This window comes from Podarcis vaucheri, assembly GCF_965113315.1.
Source record: "Podarcis vaucheri genome assembly, chromosome: 16".
NCBI lineage: Eukaryota > Metazoa > Chordata > Lepidosauria > Squamata > Lacertidae > Podarcis > Podarcis vaucheri.
Genome location: NC_138754.1, coordinates 26596553 through 26612901, shown reverse-complemented (window position 1 = coordinate 26612901; position 16349 = coordinate 26596553). Strand labels below are relative to the sequence as shown.

General features: G+C 45.6%; 1 protein-coding gene and 1 long non-coding RNA gene across 6 annotated transcripts in view; one reads left to right on the top strand and one right to left on the bottom strand.

Annotated features, from left to right (window-relative positions):
• LOC309521212 overlaps positions 1–16349 on the bottom strand; it is a 254515-nt gene that overhangs the window by 80045 nt on the left and 158121 nt on the right. The window lies entirely within an intron of this gene.
• The window catches only part of MSI1 (musashi RNA binding protein 1), a 56255-nt gene that overhangs the window by 22432 nt on the left and 17474 nt on the right, over positions 1–16349 (top strand). For all 5 annotated transcript variants that reach the window (XM_082203380.1, XM_082203381.1, XM_082203378.1 and 2 more), the window contains exons 5-6: positions 2176–2217; positions 4938–5030. In XM_082203380.1, the coding sequence (XP_082059506.1) occupies positions 2176–2217; positions 4938–5030 (135 nt within the window). The remainder of the gene's footprint in view (positions 1–2175; positions 2218–4937; positions 5031–16349) is intronic.

The window sequence follows — 16349 nt, the reverse complement described above, 5'->3', positions numbered from 1 at the left end:
AAACCCCAATTTAGTTGAAGGACCTATCTTCTTGCCTGGGTATCTGTGGGATGTTAGCTGCAATTTTGGAACCGGTGGGAGGCTGTATGTGTATTTTTATCATTGAAATTTTAGCGCTGTGGTCTTTCTCTGTTGCCTGCTCTTAATTCTCCAGAATTGATGATGTTGTTACTCCCCCCTGAGATTATGTGATGAACGGAGGGCTAAAAATATACTTAATAAATAGATTCCCCTGGGATCTTTGGGTGGCGGAGGAAGCTACATGTTGGAAGATACAGGGCAGATAAAAGAAAGGGCTTCTTCATGTAGCACATAGTGAAACTATGGAACTCACTTCCACAGGAGCCAGCAATGGCCACCAACTTGGATGTCTTTAAAAGAGGATAAGAGCAATTCATGGGTCATCAATGGCTACTAGCCAAGATGGCTATGCTCTGCCTCCACGGCCAGAGGCAATAATGCTTCTGAATGCCAGTAGCTGGAAACCACAGGAGGGGAGAATACTCTTGTCCTTGAATCCTGCTTGCAGGTTTCCCTTTGGGCATCTGGTTGGCCGTTGTGAGAACAGGCTGTTGGCCTGATCCAGCAGGCTTTACTTACGTGAAGTCATAGAGGCTTAACTGTTTCGAAACAGATTTGGATTTCTAGTGTCGATGTGCCTTTGCTCAAGCAGTCAAGATAGCCTTCGTCTCGTGGAACAGGGATGGCGAAACTGTGGCCTGCCAGCTGTTTCTGGACTATTGCTCCCAGCATCCCTGACCACTAATTGTGCTGGTCAGAGTTAATGGGAGGAGGAGTCCCACAGCACGTGGAGGGACAAACATTTCCCATCCTTGCAAATGAGCAGTCTTCCCTAGCCTGATGCCTTCCAGCTGTATTACAGGTCTGGACATGCTTGTTGTGCGGATGATGGGACCATAGGTTGACCTAGTGGATCAGGCCAATGGCCCATCTAGTTCCTCTTCTCACAGTGACCACCCAGGTGCCCCACAGTGAACCCAGAAAGCAACTGTGGTTTCCAGCAACTGGTATTTATAAATACCAGGATGAAGTGATTGACAGCAATGTTTTTCTTCCTCACGCCTTCTCTATACGCAGCTGGGGGTGTGGAGTTTTTTAAGTTGTGTGTCTTTGTTTCTTTTTTAAAAATAATTTTTATTAAAGATTTTCTTAGTTTACGAAAGTACATGCATTGTCTCTTTTTTCAGGTTGTGTTTCTTTGTTTCTCAATTTGTTTCTTTTACATGGTTTTGTATGTATTGTGGTATTTTATGAATTATGCCTTGCAGTTATTCTATTGATCAAATATTTTTCATAATTGTTAAGAGTGAATTTCTGTTTAATGATCATTTGCTGATGTTTCCAGAGTTAATTTTACTCTGTGCTCTTACATGCTAATAGATTATTGAATATTACTTTATTTGATATAAGTCGTTCCATTTTAAAGTTATGCTTTATTATGACTTTTTGTATTTAATCAGATTATTATAAGCTGTGTGTTCTTTGTTGTATATTTTTGTTGCTGTCAACCAGCTTGTGTATAGCAATATAGAAAGGCAGTATAGTCATGCCTCGGGTTGAAGGAGCTTCAGGATGAGTATTTTGGGGTTGTGCTCCGTGGCGACCCGGAAGTAACGGAGCGCCTTACTTCTGGGCTTCGCTGCTTGCACATACGCAGACGCTCAAAATGAGGTCATGCGCGGAAGCGGCGAATCGTGGCCAGCGCACACGCAGACGAGGGTTGCGTTCGCTTCAGGATGCAAACAGGGCTCCAGAATGGATCCCGTTCGCATCCAGAGGTGCCACTGCATGCAAATTAAAAGTGAAAAAATGAAATCAGATGTAAAAACTGAGCAGGAAAATGGGTACCATCTCCAGGAATTGCTCAGCTGCTAGCCCCAATAATATTAATGGGAACCTTGCAAAATCCTGTTTTTGGCTAGCTCCTCTTAATTTCACTGTAGCTTGTGCACAAGGAGTGTGGCATCCCAAAAATGCTCTTTACATTGACATGTTTCTTGTTGCTTTGTTCTATTCTCCCGTAAGGTCTTCTAGCACGCTACAAAGCTTCTATTTTGCTGAGAGTTGTTGTCTCCACATGTGTGTGTGCTGTTATTTCTTAAATGAAAGTTTTGTGTAGTAGTTTTTTTTTACCTGCCTCTCCTTGTCTTTCAGATTGACCCAAAGGTTGCATTTCCCCGCAGAGCACAGCCCAAGGTAGGTATTTGTTTACAACTTTTGAGAGTGACCTCCCCCCAACCAATCATACAGATGCTTTGGGGTCATCAAACTTTGGAACCGCTTACTTGGCCACCAGGCAGATGCTGGGTGCTGGAGCTCTTCCTCTTGGGTTGATGTACAGATGAGCCCTGGACTTTTCCAGCTCCTTGCAGCTGAAACCTCAATGTTTTTAGAGCATGTTGGTTATTGGGTTTATGCCTGTTGTTTCAACCACCAGCGGTCTTCCCTGATGATGGAACAGAGATGGAAACTGCACAAGAAGCACCTTTCAAAGCGGGACTCCTCACCTGGGGCTACCTTGCAGTGTTCCCTTCTGTCAAATGTGCCTTTCTTTTGAGTGTCCACACTTCATTTTTCTAAACCTCCCCGTGGCTCCAGTTTGTGTTGGTCTTGCTTCTTTTTGGGATTAAGATGTCTACTTGCATGCACTAGAAGCTTGGCTGCCCTCTTCTTAAGTAAGACCTTTGTCCTTGGCTCCTGATGGAAGGAAACAGTTTGATAAGTGACCCGAAGAGAAGTTTAGAGGCAACTGCTTGAACTGTGACCCGCTGCAAGCTTGAATGGTCTATATTTTACTTTTTACTAGAAACCAAAGGTTTAACCCTGGGGTCGACAACCTAAGGCCCATGAGCCACAAGCGGCCCACGGGGGTCGTTTAACCAGCCCCCGAGCCGCCCCTGAACCAAGCCGCCTGCTTGGTGAGTCCCCGCGTGCTGCGCTAAACCAGCGCAGTCCAGGGACTCGCTTCCGCAGCGCTGAAAATCGCGTCTGTGCATGCGCAGGCGCCGGAAATCATGGGTGCACGTGCATGAGCATGCACGATCCGGCCCAGAGGGATCTCCACTGGAGTGAACCAGCCCAGGCGAGGTAAACCTTGCTGACCCCTGGTTTAACCATTTGGATGCAAAACGGTGGCTTCAGCAGGGGTGTGGGGTGTAAGACAGCCCCGTACAGCAACCTGTGATTCATATACTGGGCTGACCTGAATGAGTTCAGGAACCTGTGGCCCTCCAGAGAGCGAGCCTCATTTAGCAATACATTGGCTTGCATGGTGGTTTGCGAAAGTTCAAAGGGACAAGTCCTTGCTCCAGGGGACTAATCATCTAAAATTTGACATTGGGGGAGGGGAGGGAGAACTGAGGCAGGAGCGAAACGATGAAAGAATATGCAGTTAGCTTGAGTTTTATTTTGTTGGGTTCTCGCTACTCTTTCCCTTGCTACAGACGCTTTACCTGCTGACATCCCCTCTTCTACGCGAATATCAAAAGACCCAATTTTCATGCTGCTCTTAACTGCTTTTAATCAAAATGTTAAAATATTGCATTTAAAGCTTGTGAGCTGCCCAGAGAACATACGCCGTTGGGTGGCCACAGAAGTGTAGGAAGTAAAATAAAGGCACCTTTTCTGCCCTTTGTCCTTGGGCTTGATGCGCAAATGAGGAGGGTTGGGTGGATGGGGGAACCCAAGGAGAGGGAACGTGATGTGTGCCAGCCAGCGAAGCAGGGATCAGGGCAGTGAGTGCTCAGGTATCCCAAGTAACCAGCACCACGAGCACATGGTTGGAATTGGGTTAATTCCATTAAGCAGTTTTGGTGACAGAAGGCGCTTTGCTGTTTGGGCGAGCTGTTCTCTAAGGCTTGGAATTGCTGCGGATTAGCTCTGTGCACTCCTTGGGGTAATTAGGAGCATGTGTTTCTTGCAGAGCGGGGATACAGCCATCCCGGGGTGGGGGGGTGGGGAGGGCAGCAGTGTGAAGAGAGAGCCTATTTGAAAAGAGCATCCCGGGCCCTTTCTGAGATCAGGGAGTTCTGCAGGGCTGAAGGAAGACGTACAGAGAAGTCTCTTTCCACAAATGCACTTGCCCTTTCTGAGCGTCTCAGAGTGAATGTTCTGCCAGCCATGCTTGGGGTGTGTGTGTGTCTGCCTGTCTCTCTTGCGGTGACTTACCATCACTCCTGCATCAGATGCAGGGCCTTGTTGTGAGTCTCAGGTGGAAGGGAGAAAACACACACACACAGCGCTACAGTCCAACAGTTCTCCTATGCAGGTCCTGCTGAAGTGAATGGAATGAGCTGTTCAAAAGCACCCTGTTTAAAGGCTGTTGAAAACAGGATTTAATGGGTAGGCAAAGAAAGCAAAGCAGCAGGGGAATAAGTAGTTTGCAAGCAGACATTTCATGCAGGGGGTGTCACAGTGAAAATTCTAGATGAAGCGAAGCTGAATTCTGCAAATTGTATAAGTTATGCAGATTAAGTTTCTAGGCTGCATAGCTCCCTGCAATGCAGAAATCTTAACTAAAGCTACGTTATTCTGCATAATTTAATTACTGGGAGGGGCAAAGAGCTAAGCAGAGGTCACCAAAGCACCACCTGTAACTGCTGTAAAGGTTGTTCATCACATCTAGCACTTATAATTGCACAAGGCAGCAAACCACCGGAACCTTAAGGACTGGAACTTGGCTTCTTGATATTTTTAAGGGAAAAAAAATATTTGTTGGTGTTCTTTCTCAGGAAGCAGGATTCTTAATATGCATGGGATAGTGGCTCATGGAAATGTCTTCCTTTAAACTTGCACATAAATCACGGGATGGTGATAGCATATTTTCTTTAGCTGGCAAAGTGAAATGAAGTTTTTGTAGTTTTGAAGGAGTGGCCCTTTTTGCTGTCCTACTGCCTTCTTGTCCTTCTGTCTTCTAGATGGTGACACGGACCAAGAAGATATTTGTGGGCGGCCTCTCCGTGAACACCACCGTGGAGGATGTGAAACAGTATTTTGAACAATTTGGGAAGGTAAGTGCTTTGGGTCCAGTCAAGCAGCCAACTGCATCCCTCCTCCGGGTATATCTAAACTGCAGCCATAACCTGGTTAGCAATCTGGGAAATGTAGTTCAGTCAGTGGAGGCAGGGAGGTGTTAGAAAGCAGAATTTTCAGTACTCTCACCAAACTTGCAAATCCCAGGATACTTTGCAGGGAAGCTGTGATTGTATAAAACCAATATTACACCTTTTGGGGTTTGATGAAGGAAAGGATTAGGAAATGCAATGTTTTCCTTGCTAAGACATCCACAGATAGCTTGGTGTTCTGTCAGCTGACCTGGGAAAAAGCTGCCTGGCCTGTTCTTCTGCCTTTAAGACCAGTCTAAAGTGCAGAAATCAGCAGGTGATCAGTGGTACCACTTCCTGCTAATCACCAGAGCTGCTAAAGGCAAAGCTACAAGGACTAAGAGCTAAGTTGGCGATTCCAGCTTCACGGGAGGTTTATTTTAAAGGTGTTTTGCCTTTGGGTGCCTCACAAATTCACAGAACGTGAAGTAACCCAACAAGTCAATGCTCCCTCTCCAACCCAGATTCTCCTGAGATGAGGCTGAGGACTAGTGGCATGGCCAGTTCATAGTTCTAGGTGATTTGTATTTTCATTAGAGTCCTAAACCATGTGATCTTCAACTAAGTTTGAAGTTCTGACCCTAAGAGTTATTCACTCCTAAGCCTTATAGTTGACTGAACCCCTTCCACACTCTTCAAATAGTTAGTTTCTTTCTCTCTCTCCCTCTCTCTCTCTCTCTCTCTCTCTCTCTCTCTCTCTCCTTCCCCAAACAATTAAGACATTTTGGTGCCTGAGATAGAAAGTGGCCCTCCCTGTTACTTGATGATGGTAATAAATTTAGCTTGTTGGTTACTGGACACATAAGGATTCTCTAGACAACTCAGAAAATGTTAAAAGCATAAAGCATGACATGAAATCAGAAAAAAGAACAATGTGTTCACAAAAAGCTGTACAGTAATCCAGCTGAACAGCACCAGAATCATTCCATCAATAGGGAGCAAAGTCATGATAATCCTCCCAGTGCCTCAAGTTATAAGTTTTTAACCTGGCGCTGAAAGGCTGTTAATTAAGAGACCCCAGTGCAGGGCTCAATCATCCAAGAAGCTCTTCCGTGAACTTGCACAGATCCCCCGGTGAATTAAGTTCCAGGGATCAGACCTGTTAGCCTCTCACACTGCCACCACAGTCTGATACCCGTGAAAGTTCTTAGTCTTCAGCAACTAGCCCAATTGCCTGCTTTCGGTTGTTGGGAGATGAATCTGAGCCAGAACACTGATGAACTTTTTTTGTTAATGCATAGCCATCCTATTTTACTTTTTTATTTTATAAACCTATAAACATTTTATCAACATATAAATAACTTCCAGAGCGTGGCTCAGCCTTATCCCTCAACCTGGTACCCTCCAGATACTTTGGATTTGACAATTCCCATCAACCGTCAGCGTTATGTGCCATGCTGGCTGATGATCTGAAGGGCACCCAGTTGGGGAAGACTGGCATAAAAACAATATAGTCATCAAAATACAGTTGTACCTCGGAAGTCGAATGCCTTGTGAGTTGAATGTTTTGGCTCCTGAACGCTGCAAACCAGTGAAGCGAGTGTTCCAGTTTGTGAACGTTCTTTGGAAGCTGAACATCCGACGTGGGTTCTACGGTTCCGATTGGCTGCAGGAAGCTTCTGCAGCCAATTGGAAGCCGCGCCTTGGTTTCTGAACATTTTGGAAGTTGAACAGACTTCCGGAACGGATTCCGTTCGACTTCCGAGGTATGACTAATAAGAAGTGGTGGAAAGAGTAAAACAGCAGGTCAAAAATACAGTGCCGAAACAAAAAATGGTTGGAAAAGTAGAAAGGTCTTTGTCTGGTATGCTGTGAGTGAGCCTCCCTCGAGAGATAGTTGCCCAGGCAGGGTGTCATAGGAACACAAGAGGAACATAGGAAGCTATTTTATACTGAGTCAGGCCATTGTCCAGCTAGCTCAGTATTGTCTGCACTGACTGGCAGCAGCTTTCCAGGGTTTCAGGCAGGGGGTCTCTCCCGACTGTACCTGGAGATGCTGGGGATTGAACCCAGGACCTTCTGTGTGCAAGGCAGATGCTCTGTCACAGAGCTCTGGCCCACCATTAGTCATGCTTCTCTATTCAGAGAGTGGGTTGGGTCCAGTAATGGGCCTCCGAAAACGACCTGAGTCCACCAGCAGGTTGTCCTTGTGGCACAAGTCCCAAGTGGTGTGTAGTGCTTTAAAGGCGATCTGCCAACACTCTGAACTCTGCTCAAAACCAGATGGTGAGCTCTGTCAACACTGGCATGGTGATGTGGTCCTAACAGCTGGTCCCAGTTAGCAGCCCAAAGCGGATGTGTTTTCAGGTACTCTCTTCTGTACAGTCTTCAAGGGCAGCCCCACAAACATTTGGCATATCTGTTTGCCTGTTATGGTCTCTTAATAGCTTGTCCCAGTGTGAAAGATTATGGGGGGGGGGCACTTTAAAAGGGCTCAGATGGGCTAATTCTAGCAAGTAACCATGTGCCTTTCTATAGCCACCAGGGTCTTTTGGGGGTGGGGGATAGACCCAAGCTTGTTAACTGCTGCCTGGTGATTCTTAGCTGAATGCAGGAGAGCTAAGTGGGAACCTTCTAAGGGTTTTAAGGAAAAATCATATAATTGTGCAGTTGGAAGGGACCCAGTGCAGGAATCACACAACCGATGGCAATCTTGTGAGGTTTGTGAAATCCCCACCATTGTCTGTCCAACCCCACTATGGGGTAGTGTGCCTCCTTGGAAGTGAATACCGTTCAATCTGTGGAACTTCCTTCTGAGCAAGTTTTTTAAAAGTTCTTCAGGATTTAATGTGAAATGCATATATATATATTTTAAAGAAAGATTCCAGCAGAGATTAGATACCACTGTCTGTTCTCTTTCTCAGGACCCCCATTTTTTAATTTTAAACTTTTACTGGTTTGTTTACTTACCATGGTGCGATGCATTTGGATAACTATTCAGTCTCGTTGACCCAAATGGCATAGGGTAGCCTTAGAAATAGTCAGAAACATTGGGGTCAAGGTATTATGAGAACTCTTTCTGAGCGTAGGAGGCCATGGGAGGAAGGTTTGGTTAATGGAGTTACTACCTACTTTTGATGAAAAGAAAACTGGTAAACTGGAGGAGGATGGGAATCGCAAGTGAGGAGAGTTGCTGCTGCATTCATGTCCTGCTTGGGGGCTCCCCTTTGCGGCATCTGGTTGGCCACTGCGAGAACAGGATACTGAACTAGCTGGGCGATAGTCCTGATCCAGCTTCAGGGCTCTTTCTAACGTTCTCAACTGGGGTTGATGTCTTAACTTTCAGGGAGGGAGAGGCACATGGTGAGAGAGACCGCCTTGTTCCCCACAGGCCCTCTTGGGTGCTGAGATCAGCAGAGGGGGTCCTCTTAGTAGTTCCTCTGCCCTCAGATTTTTGGGGTGATGGTGGTGGCTTGGGCCAGGGCCTTCTTGTGGTGGCCCCTAAGCTGTGGAACTCCCTTCCCACAGAGGTGCATCTAGCACTGAACCTCTTCATTCTGGCTTTTGACACTTTGAGGTGCATGTTTTTAAGACCCACCTTACGTTTATGATCGTAAGCTGTTCGAAATTGTTTTTGAATATTGTGTTTCAATTCTGTAACCTGCCCTGGGGCCGCAGGGTGTGAAGGGCGGGAATTAATAATACTCAAATTGGCATGATCCAGGAGGAGTGGAACCACGCCTTTGCCCGGGAGCTTGCTGTTTGCCCAACTGCTGCTCCATTTCAAGTAGCTGTAATCACAGAAAAGTAGAGTTGGAAGGGGAACCCAAAGGTGCAGGAATTACAGCGTAGTTGTCTGTGCAGGAGACGAATCTTCCCGAATGTGGGTTTGAGAGAGAGCCCACAGCCCTTTTGCTTTTCTTCCTTTGCCCCTACTACACATCCTTCTGAACTCCTTACAAAATTACTTCCTGGGGCAGGCGGCTCCGGCGTTTGGATGGCATTTGATACTTGGCAGCTGCTGTCGGCCTTCCCTCCTGGCCAGGAGAGCCAGCCAGCCGCTGTTGCACATGACTCTGCGCCCTGTGTGGATCCTAAGCTCTCTTCTATGACGTTGCTTCCACAGAGCCCTCCCTTATGTGGCCATGGATGCTCTTTGATCAGTAGTTGGCAGTGAAGGGGGCACCTTCGTGTCCCAGCATAGATCAAAGGTACAGATATACAAATGTGTAGTTTCCCCCCTCCCCCTCACTCCCCCCCTCTGTCTTCTGGCTCAAAGAATCACAAAACCAGCTTCACCCTTTTCGTCTCTGTTGTTCGCCTAGTGTTGCCCAAAGACTTTTGTAGATAGTTTTATCATTATCTGTATAGTTAGACTTAGATGTAGGAAAAACAATAATAATAATAATAATACATTTCAGCTGTTTATAGTGATTTTTTTTCTTTTTTACCCTTTTCTTTCCCACTGTTGTTGTGTTTTAATTTTTTGTACGTAGCTTTGAAGGTCGCAGAGTGTAGATGACCACGGTAGCACATGTGTGTTAGCGACGCTCCATTTTCATATCCACTTCCAAATCATATGCTTAGCCAATGAATGTAGAACTTGAAAACAGGTTCTTTTTTTTGGGGGGGGGGGAGAGAAGTGGCTGTGTGTATATATCTCCCCTGCAGCAAACTGATTTCAGAATTTGCCTCTGCCAGCAGCAGCTTGGTAGTGAAAGGATTCTACAGGACTTTTCTGCATGGAGCTCTTTCTTGGCCTAAGTAATGTATGAATACATGGAACAGGTGGGTCAGGGTTTAGCAGAGAGCTGGAATCAGAAGCCCATCCCTTGCCCAAACTTCTGGTTCATGCTGATTTGGTATCAGGATAGGCCCTGCTAAAGTGGTCCTCGTCCAGCCTCTGAGACCCAAGTATGTATTTATTTATTTCATGAAATTCATACACCTCTAGACTGTTTAAAAAACCTCAAAGTGGTTTGCAAAGAGAGTAAAACAATAAAACTATCAGTAAAAACAACTCTTTAAAACATTCAAAAGATAAAGTCGGCAATTAAGAAAAAACAAGATTTAAACATACACCAGCATTCTACATGATTGGGTTGGCTTATCTATAAATAAAAATGTTTCTAGCAGTACTGTACAGTGAAGGTGCCTGCCTGATGTCAATAGGCAGGGAGTTCCATAGTGTTGGTGCTGCCACACTGCAATATTTATTTCTTAAAATGTGGAATGGGTATTACGTGGCACATGTAGCAGTGCCAGTTCCGTAAATTGAAGCAGTTGTGTGAGCATATTTGGGGTAATGAGATCTCACAGGTAAACTGGTCCCAAGTTGTTAAGGGCTTTATATACTAACACCTTGAACTTGGCCTGGTAGCAAATGTGGCAGCCTACCACAGCAAGTCAAGTGCAATGGAAACCCCACATGAAACCTTGAAGTTATATCACTCCACAATGATTATTTTCGTTTATTATTACCCATTATTTGCTCTTAAGGTCCCAGGGCACGTGCCAACAATTTAAAAGACAGCTTAAAAAACAGTTTTAAAAACTTGTACCTATAAAAAGAAATGCAATTGTGAAAATAAGGTGGATCCTGAAAATATGCATCTCAAGTCCAAAGACCAGGATAGAGGACCCCTCCGGACCATTGTTTATTTTTTAGTGGGTGTAATTCTGCAACATTCCATTGGCACAATAACAGTTCATTAGAGGTGGATTTCTGCAGGACTGATCACACATCGTTCTGCTTTATTAGCTGACCTGTGATGCTTCCCCAGTGTTATTGCTGTCTGGCTGTGTGTGTGTGCTCTATAGTGGAACTGAACAACAACAAAAAAGCAACAACCCTAGAACAGTCTCAATATTAAAAAGTTGCATGATTTCAGCAGGATGTTGCAGGACATCCACTGATTGTAAAGTAAGCAGTACCACCTCCCTGGAACTTCTGCAGGTGCAAAGAGTATTGAAAGTGGATTGATGGCTGTTGGCTAAATAGTAAAGATTAGAGCATTGAAAGCAGAATTACTTAGAACCACCCTGATACCATTGTGAGCTCAGATCGTAATGGATGCACAAGAAAAAAGGATGCCTGGAAGGACCCCTAGGCCAAGAAGCTAAGGGCTGGCTCAGTCACAGTTTCTCCCCTTAAAACTGGAGGAACAAATTGGATAAATTGAGGCTCTGCCCAGTCCTTTATTTGGGGATGAGTCACGCCAAATCCTCCATCTCCTGTATAAGAGGAGAAATTTGAAGCAGTTTGCATTTGAAGCCAAATCTTTCAAATTTGCAGTATGCAAAGCACAGCTTCCCTTGGAAACCAACACTTAGCTGAATTTTGTGAAGCAGTTTTGCAACCGAAGAGCTTTTATAAAGAATGCATATTTAGGGGAAAGTGTGCATAAAGATGAAGGAGTTAGTGAAAATAACATACAGAAATGCATTGCATTAGGGAAATCTTGCAAAAATGTGTACAATAGTCAAAACTGCATTATAAAGGTGTGTGTTAGAAGAAATGCACACTAAAATACTGATGAATTTGAAAGAAAGGAAGAAAGGAGCAAATTGCTGCAGAATGTGGAGAGCTGAAATGAAGATGATGAAGAAGAAGAGACTGAGGGAACCGAGATTGACAGATCTTTCCATCTCTATTTCCGTGAATAAGAAGTGTCAGTTCCTGGCAGTTCTTGCAGAAGAGCAATCCACTGCTTAGCCTGTAAACCTTGCTCCAACTCTGCTTCCTTCTGTTGGGGGGGGGGGCGGGCAGATGGCTCAGAGGATGGTCCCAGGGCCTGCCTTCCAATTCTGCTGCTGAAGATGAGCAGGCCGGCCCTCTAAGCTGCTTGGCTAGGAGCTATAAGCAAGCTGCTCTGAGCTCCTTGAGGGACAATCAGGGTAGAGCAATCAATCTAAATATATATAGTGGACTGTCCAGAGCTCCGGTGAGACTGATCAAAGCAGCAAACCCTGGGAGCCAGTTTCTGACAACGACCTGTCATCTGCCTACAAAATCCACATGTGACTGGGGCTAAGAAGCGGGCATGCTGGAGAAATGTGCCACCTAATGAACGGCTTCAGATTACTCGAGTAAGTGAGCCAAGTCACTGCAAGGGAATTTAAACACACACACACACACACACACACACACACACACACACACCTCTACCTCGCTCTGCCCTGACCCCTCCAGTTCCTAAGCACATGTAAAATCCAGCATGTGCATCAGGAAAAAAAAATAGAGAAGTCTGTGGGTGGGTATGGGGGAGAAGGACACAAATTCTATGCTAGTCAGCAGAAACTTAACTGGAGGGAGAAGGACTACCAGCTTTCCTTCCAGGAAGCATCAAATTGCAGCAGCTTATGTGGGATGTCAGGAGTCTGGGATGGGGCTGAAGTACTTGGAAGGTATGTAGGCATGCAGGACTTAAGGGTCCCCCGCAGCCATAAAAGGAAATAGCCAAATACACCACCAGCTCCTGTGATTGGCCGGCAGTATGACCCACCTGGATTGGCTGGTCCAGGTATAAAGACTGTGAGAATCTTGGCTTTCCCCCCTCTTCACCTGGTCAACAGCACGGAGCATTTTGTTTGCTGCGATCCACCTTCCAACTGAAATCTGATTTGTTGGGCTGGATTTTGGTGTGTCTTTCTCTCTCCCACTCTTAATATGAGAGAGCATGGTTGACATGGTGAATTGGATGCCGCCTTGCAGGCTGCTCAGCCATCCTAAAGCAGATGTTTCTCTTTTTGGCATTTTTAAGGGCACTCTCCCTGACAACCAGCTCACAAGGGAAAAGTCATTGGCCTTTGTTTTAAGGTCAGGTTTACAGAAGGGTCTTTATTTGCCTGCTTTCCCTTCTCCCTGGAAGAAAATGCTGCTCAGTTATCTCATAGAAGTATTGACAGATTTTGCTGAAACTCTGGAAAGGAGAGAAAATTCACAGAGGGTGATGCACCTTCCTTCTCGCCTCCAGTTTTGCTGGATTTTTAATAATCCCACTCAGCCACACACTCTGGAAACTGGAAAAGGACCGATTGGTTCTTGGCCAGCAGTGGTTTGCAATTTTACATCTATATCATAAATGCCTGCTTCTAGATGAGACCATTTCTAATGGCAGGGGAGTATTCACTTCTATAACTGAATATTCCCCCCCCCCAACATAAATACTTTTTGCGCATAGAGAACTTTCAACGGTTAGAACCCTTCTCCTTCTAGTTTTCTATAATATATTCCTAAGCTCATCGTCTCCAGATATTTTAGGCTAAAGCTCTCATGCTCCCTAACCATTGGTAGTGTGGGCTGGGGGTTGATGGGAGTTGTAGTCCAAAATATCCAGAGAGCATCAGGATAGGGAAGGCTGTGTGTGTATATATACATATAAATTTATATATTGCTTGATTGTAAAACAAAAAAAACCTCAAAGCTGTTTACAAAAAGAATGAAACGATGAAATTATTTTAACTCAGTTAAAAACAACTATTTAAAACATTTAAAAAATTAAAATCAACAATAAGCTAAAAAGCTGATTAAAGTATATGTCAATATTATTATGCATGTGCAAATAGGCTTCCCTAAACAAAAATATTCTTAGCAAACACTCAGAAGAATACAGCAAAGGTACTTGCCTGATGTTAATAGGCAGGGAGTTAGTAAGTGTAGGTGTTGCCATAATAAAATACTAAGTTTTTGCAAATGCAAAACAGGTATTACGTAGCACCTATAACTGCCAGTTCTTCAGATCAGAGCAGTTGAGTAAGGTGTTGAGTATATGGAGTAAGGTGAGCTCACAGGTAAACTGGTTCTATATAGTGAGGAAACTTGTCCTCCAGATGTTTTTGGGACCACAACTTCTGTCATCCCTGAATACTGGGCCATTGAGGCTGGGGTTGATGGGAACTGTAGTCCAAAAAACATCTGGAGGGCCACACGTTCCCTATCCCTGATCTGCACAAACAGGCAAGGAAGTAAATGTCTTTCTTAGCTACGCCAATTCAGCTATGCTAAATCTATACATTAAATAGATTCCATGTACCTCTGGAGGTGTATATATTTCACACATACAATCTATACTAAGTCTGCAGTGGCACAGCTGAGGCAGAGTTTTCCTTCCTTGCCTGTTGTTTGTGAACACCTGTCCTCCAGGGATTAAGAGGTGGAGTCGCTCCCTCTGGGTGGTGTGTTGAGCCTGCAGCTATAACTAGGTGAGAGGCTTGGTTGCAAGGAGATTATTGTTCACGCCTGCTGCTCCTTACCTTGCCCCGTGAGATACCTCCTCACATTGGAGGAGTGGCACACACCTAGATCCCTGCATGCTTCTGGGTCTGTTTGGCTCTCCAGCGATGCCTCCACCCTCTAGGCTTGAACATGTAATCCTGCTGTCCTTCCATTGGACTACAGCTCCCATCAGCCTCAGCATCGTATGGCCATTTTGGCTGGGGCTGATAGAAGCTGCAGTTCAAAACAGCTGGAGGGGGCACCAGCTTGGGGATGACAGGTACATAAGAACATATAGATAACTGCTATATCAGGCCAATGGCTTGTCTGGTCCAGCATCACAGTGGCAAGCCAGATGCTCCATTGGCAAACCTGCAAACAGGAATTGAGCAACAAGAGCAGTCTTCCTCTCCTTCGGTTTCTAGAAATTGGTATTCACAAGAATTACAGCCTCCAGCTGTGGAGGCGTCATGACTAGTACAGTGGTACCTCAGGTTAAGTACTTAATTCATTCCGGAGGTCCGTTCTTAACCTGAAACTGTTCTTAACCTGAAGCACCACTTTAGCTAATGGGGCCTCCTGCTGCTGCCGCGCTGCCGGAGCACGATTTCTGTTCTCATCCTGAAGCAAAGTTCTTAACCGGAGGTAATATTTCTGGGTTAGCGGAGTATGTAACCTGAAGCGTATGTAACTTGAAGCGTATGTAACCCGAGGTACCACTGTAGCCATCAGTAACCCTCTCCACCATGAATTTGTCTAATCCTTTTTTAAAGCCATCTAGGTTGGTGTCCGTAACTGCCTCCTGTGGGACTGAGTTCCATAGCGGCATGAAGCTGTCCTGTTCTTCCTTCTACCCTGAATCCCAAACATTCAACTCCATTGGATGTAAATAAAAAGCAAAGCACAGTAGCGGTGAAAGGAGGTTTCCTCCTCCCTGCAAGATAAGTGATTCTGGCCTAGTTTTCTCTGTGATAAATAAATCTTGCAGCTGTGGCTTTGCACCACGGCACGCTCCTCCGTTTGGAAAGCCCCTCCGTGCAGAAAGCTATCCTAGTCCTTTCCCTGACATGCTACCTCAATGAGAGCAGTCTGCGTTTTCTGCAAAGGATCATTCCATCGTTTATGTCCCCTCTTGTTTTGAAGTGGCCCGGCTCGGATGCAGGTTTCATCCGCCTCAGTGGGCACTAGGCCTCTGCACTAGATTAGAGATCCCTCCCTCTCTCACACACACACGTTCTAAAAATAAAATGCAGTGCACTTCCTCCCCCCCCACCTGACTCAGAGTTCCACCTCCAGATAGGATGTGAAGGTGGAACGGAAGTGAGGCTGAGGGGGCGTTCTCCTATTTATACCCTCTGTCTCTATAAGCGAAGGCCTCTCTTTCTGAACATGCTCTCTGCCTGCACTCCTCAGCGGCGCTTTCTTCCAGAAAAGCTTTTGGCGGGCTTGCGATGCCTACGGCAAGGAGTGGCGGGGTGGATTTTATTTGGGAGAGACGAGACACAGTTAGTAAACACCCTCCTGCCGCCGGCTCGTGTGTGTTAAATCATCTAATAACTACACGGTGCTCTGTGGCTCAGCCTTCCCCCAAGCTGGTCCCTTCCAGCTGCTCTTGGACTACAACTCCAATCAGTCCCAGTCGCTGGGAGCCATAGTCCAAAAGGGGGGACTTTGAATGTCCAGAAGAAGAGAGCCTAGATCACCATGATGGTCACTTCTCTATAACTAGACTACAGTGGTACCTCGGGTTAAGTGTTTAATTCGTTCCGGAGGTCTGTACTTAACCTGAAACTGTTCTTAACCTGAAGCACCACTTTAGCTAATGGGGCCTCCTGCTGTGCTGCCGGAGCATGATTTCTGTTCTCATCCTGAAGCAAAGTTCTTAACCTGAAGCACTATTTCTGGGTTAGCGGAGTCTGTAACCTGAAGCATATGTAACCCGAGGTACCACTGTGCTGCAAAACTGGTTCTTTGTTTGAAACTCTGGGAAGCTGCTGCTGCCAGTCAGTGTGGACAGTATGGAGCTGGGTGGACTGACGGTCCACTTCAGTATAAGGCAACTTGGGGAG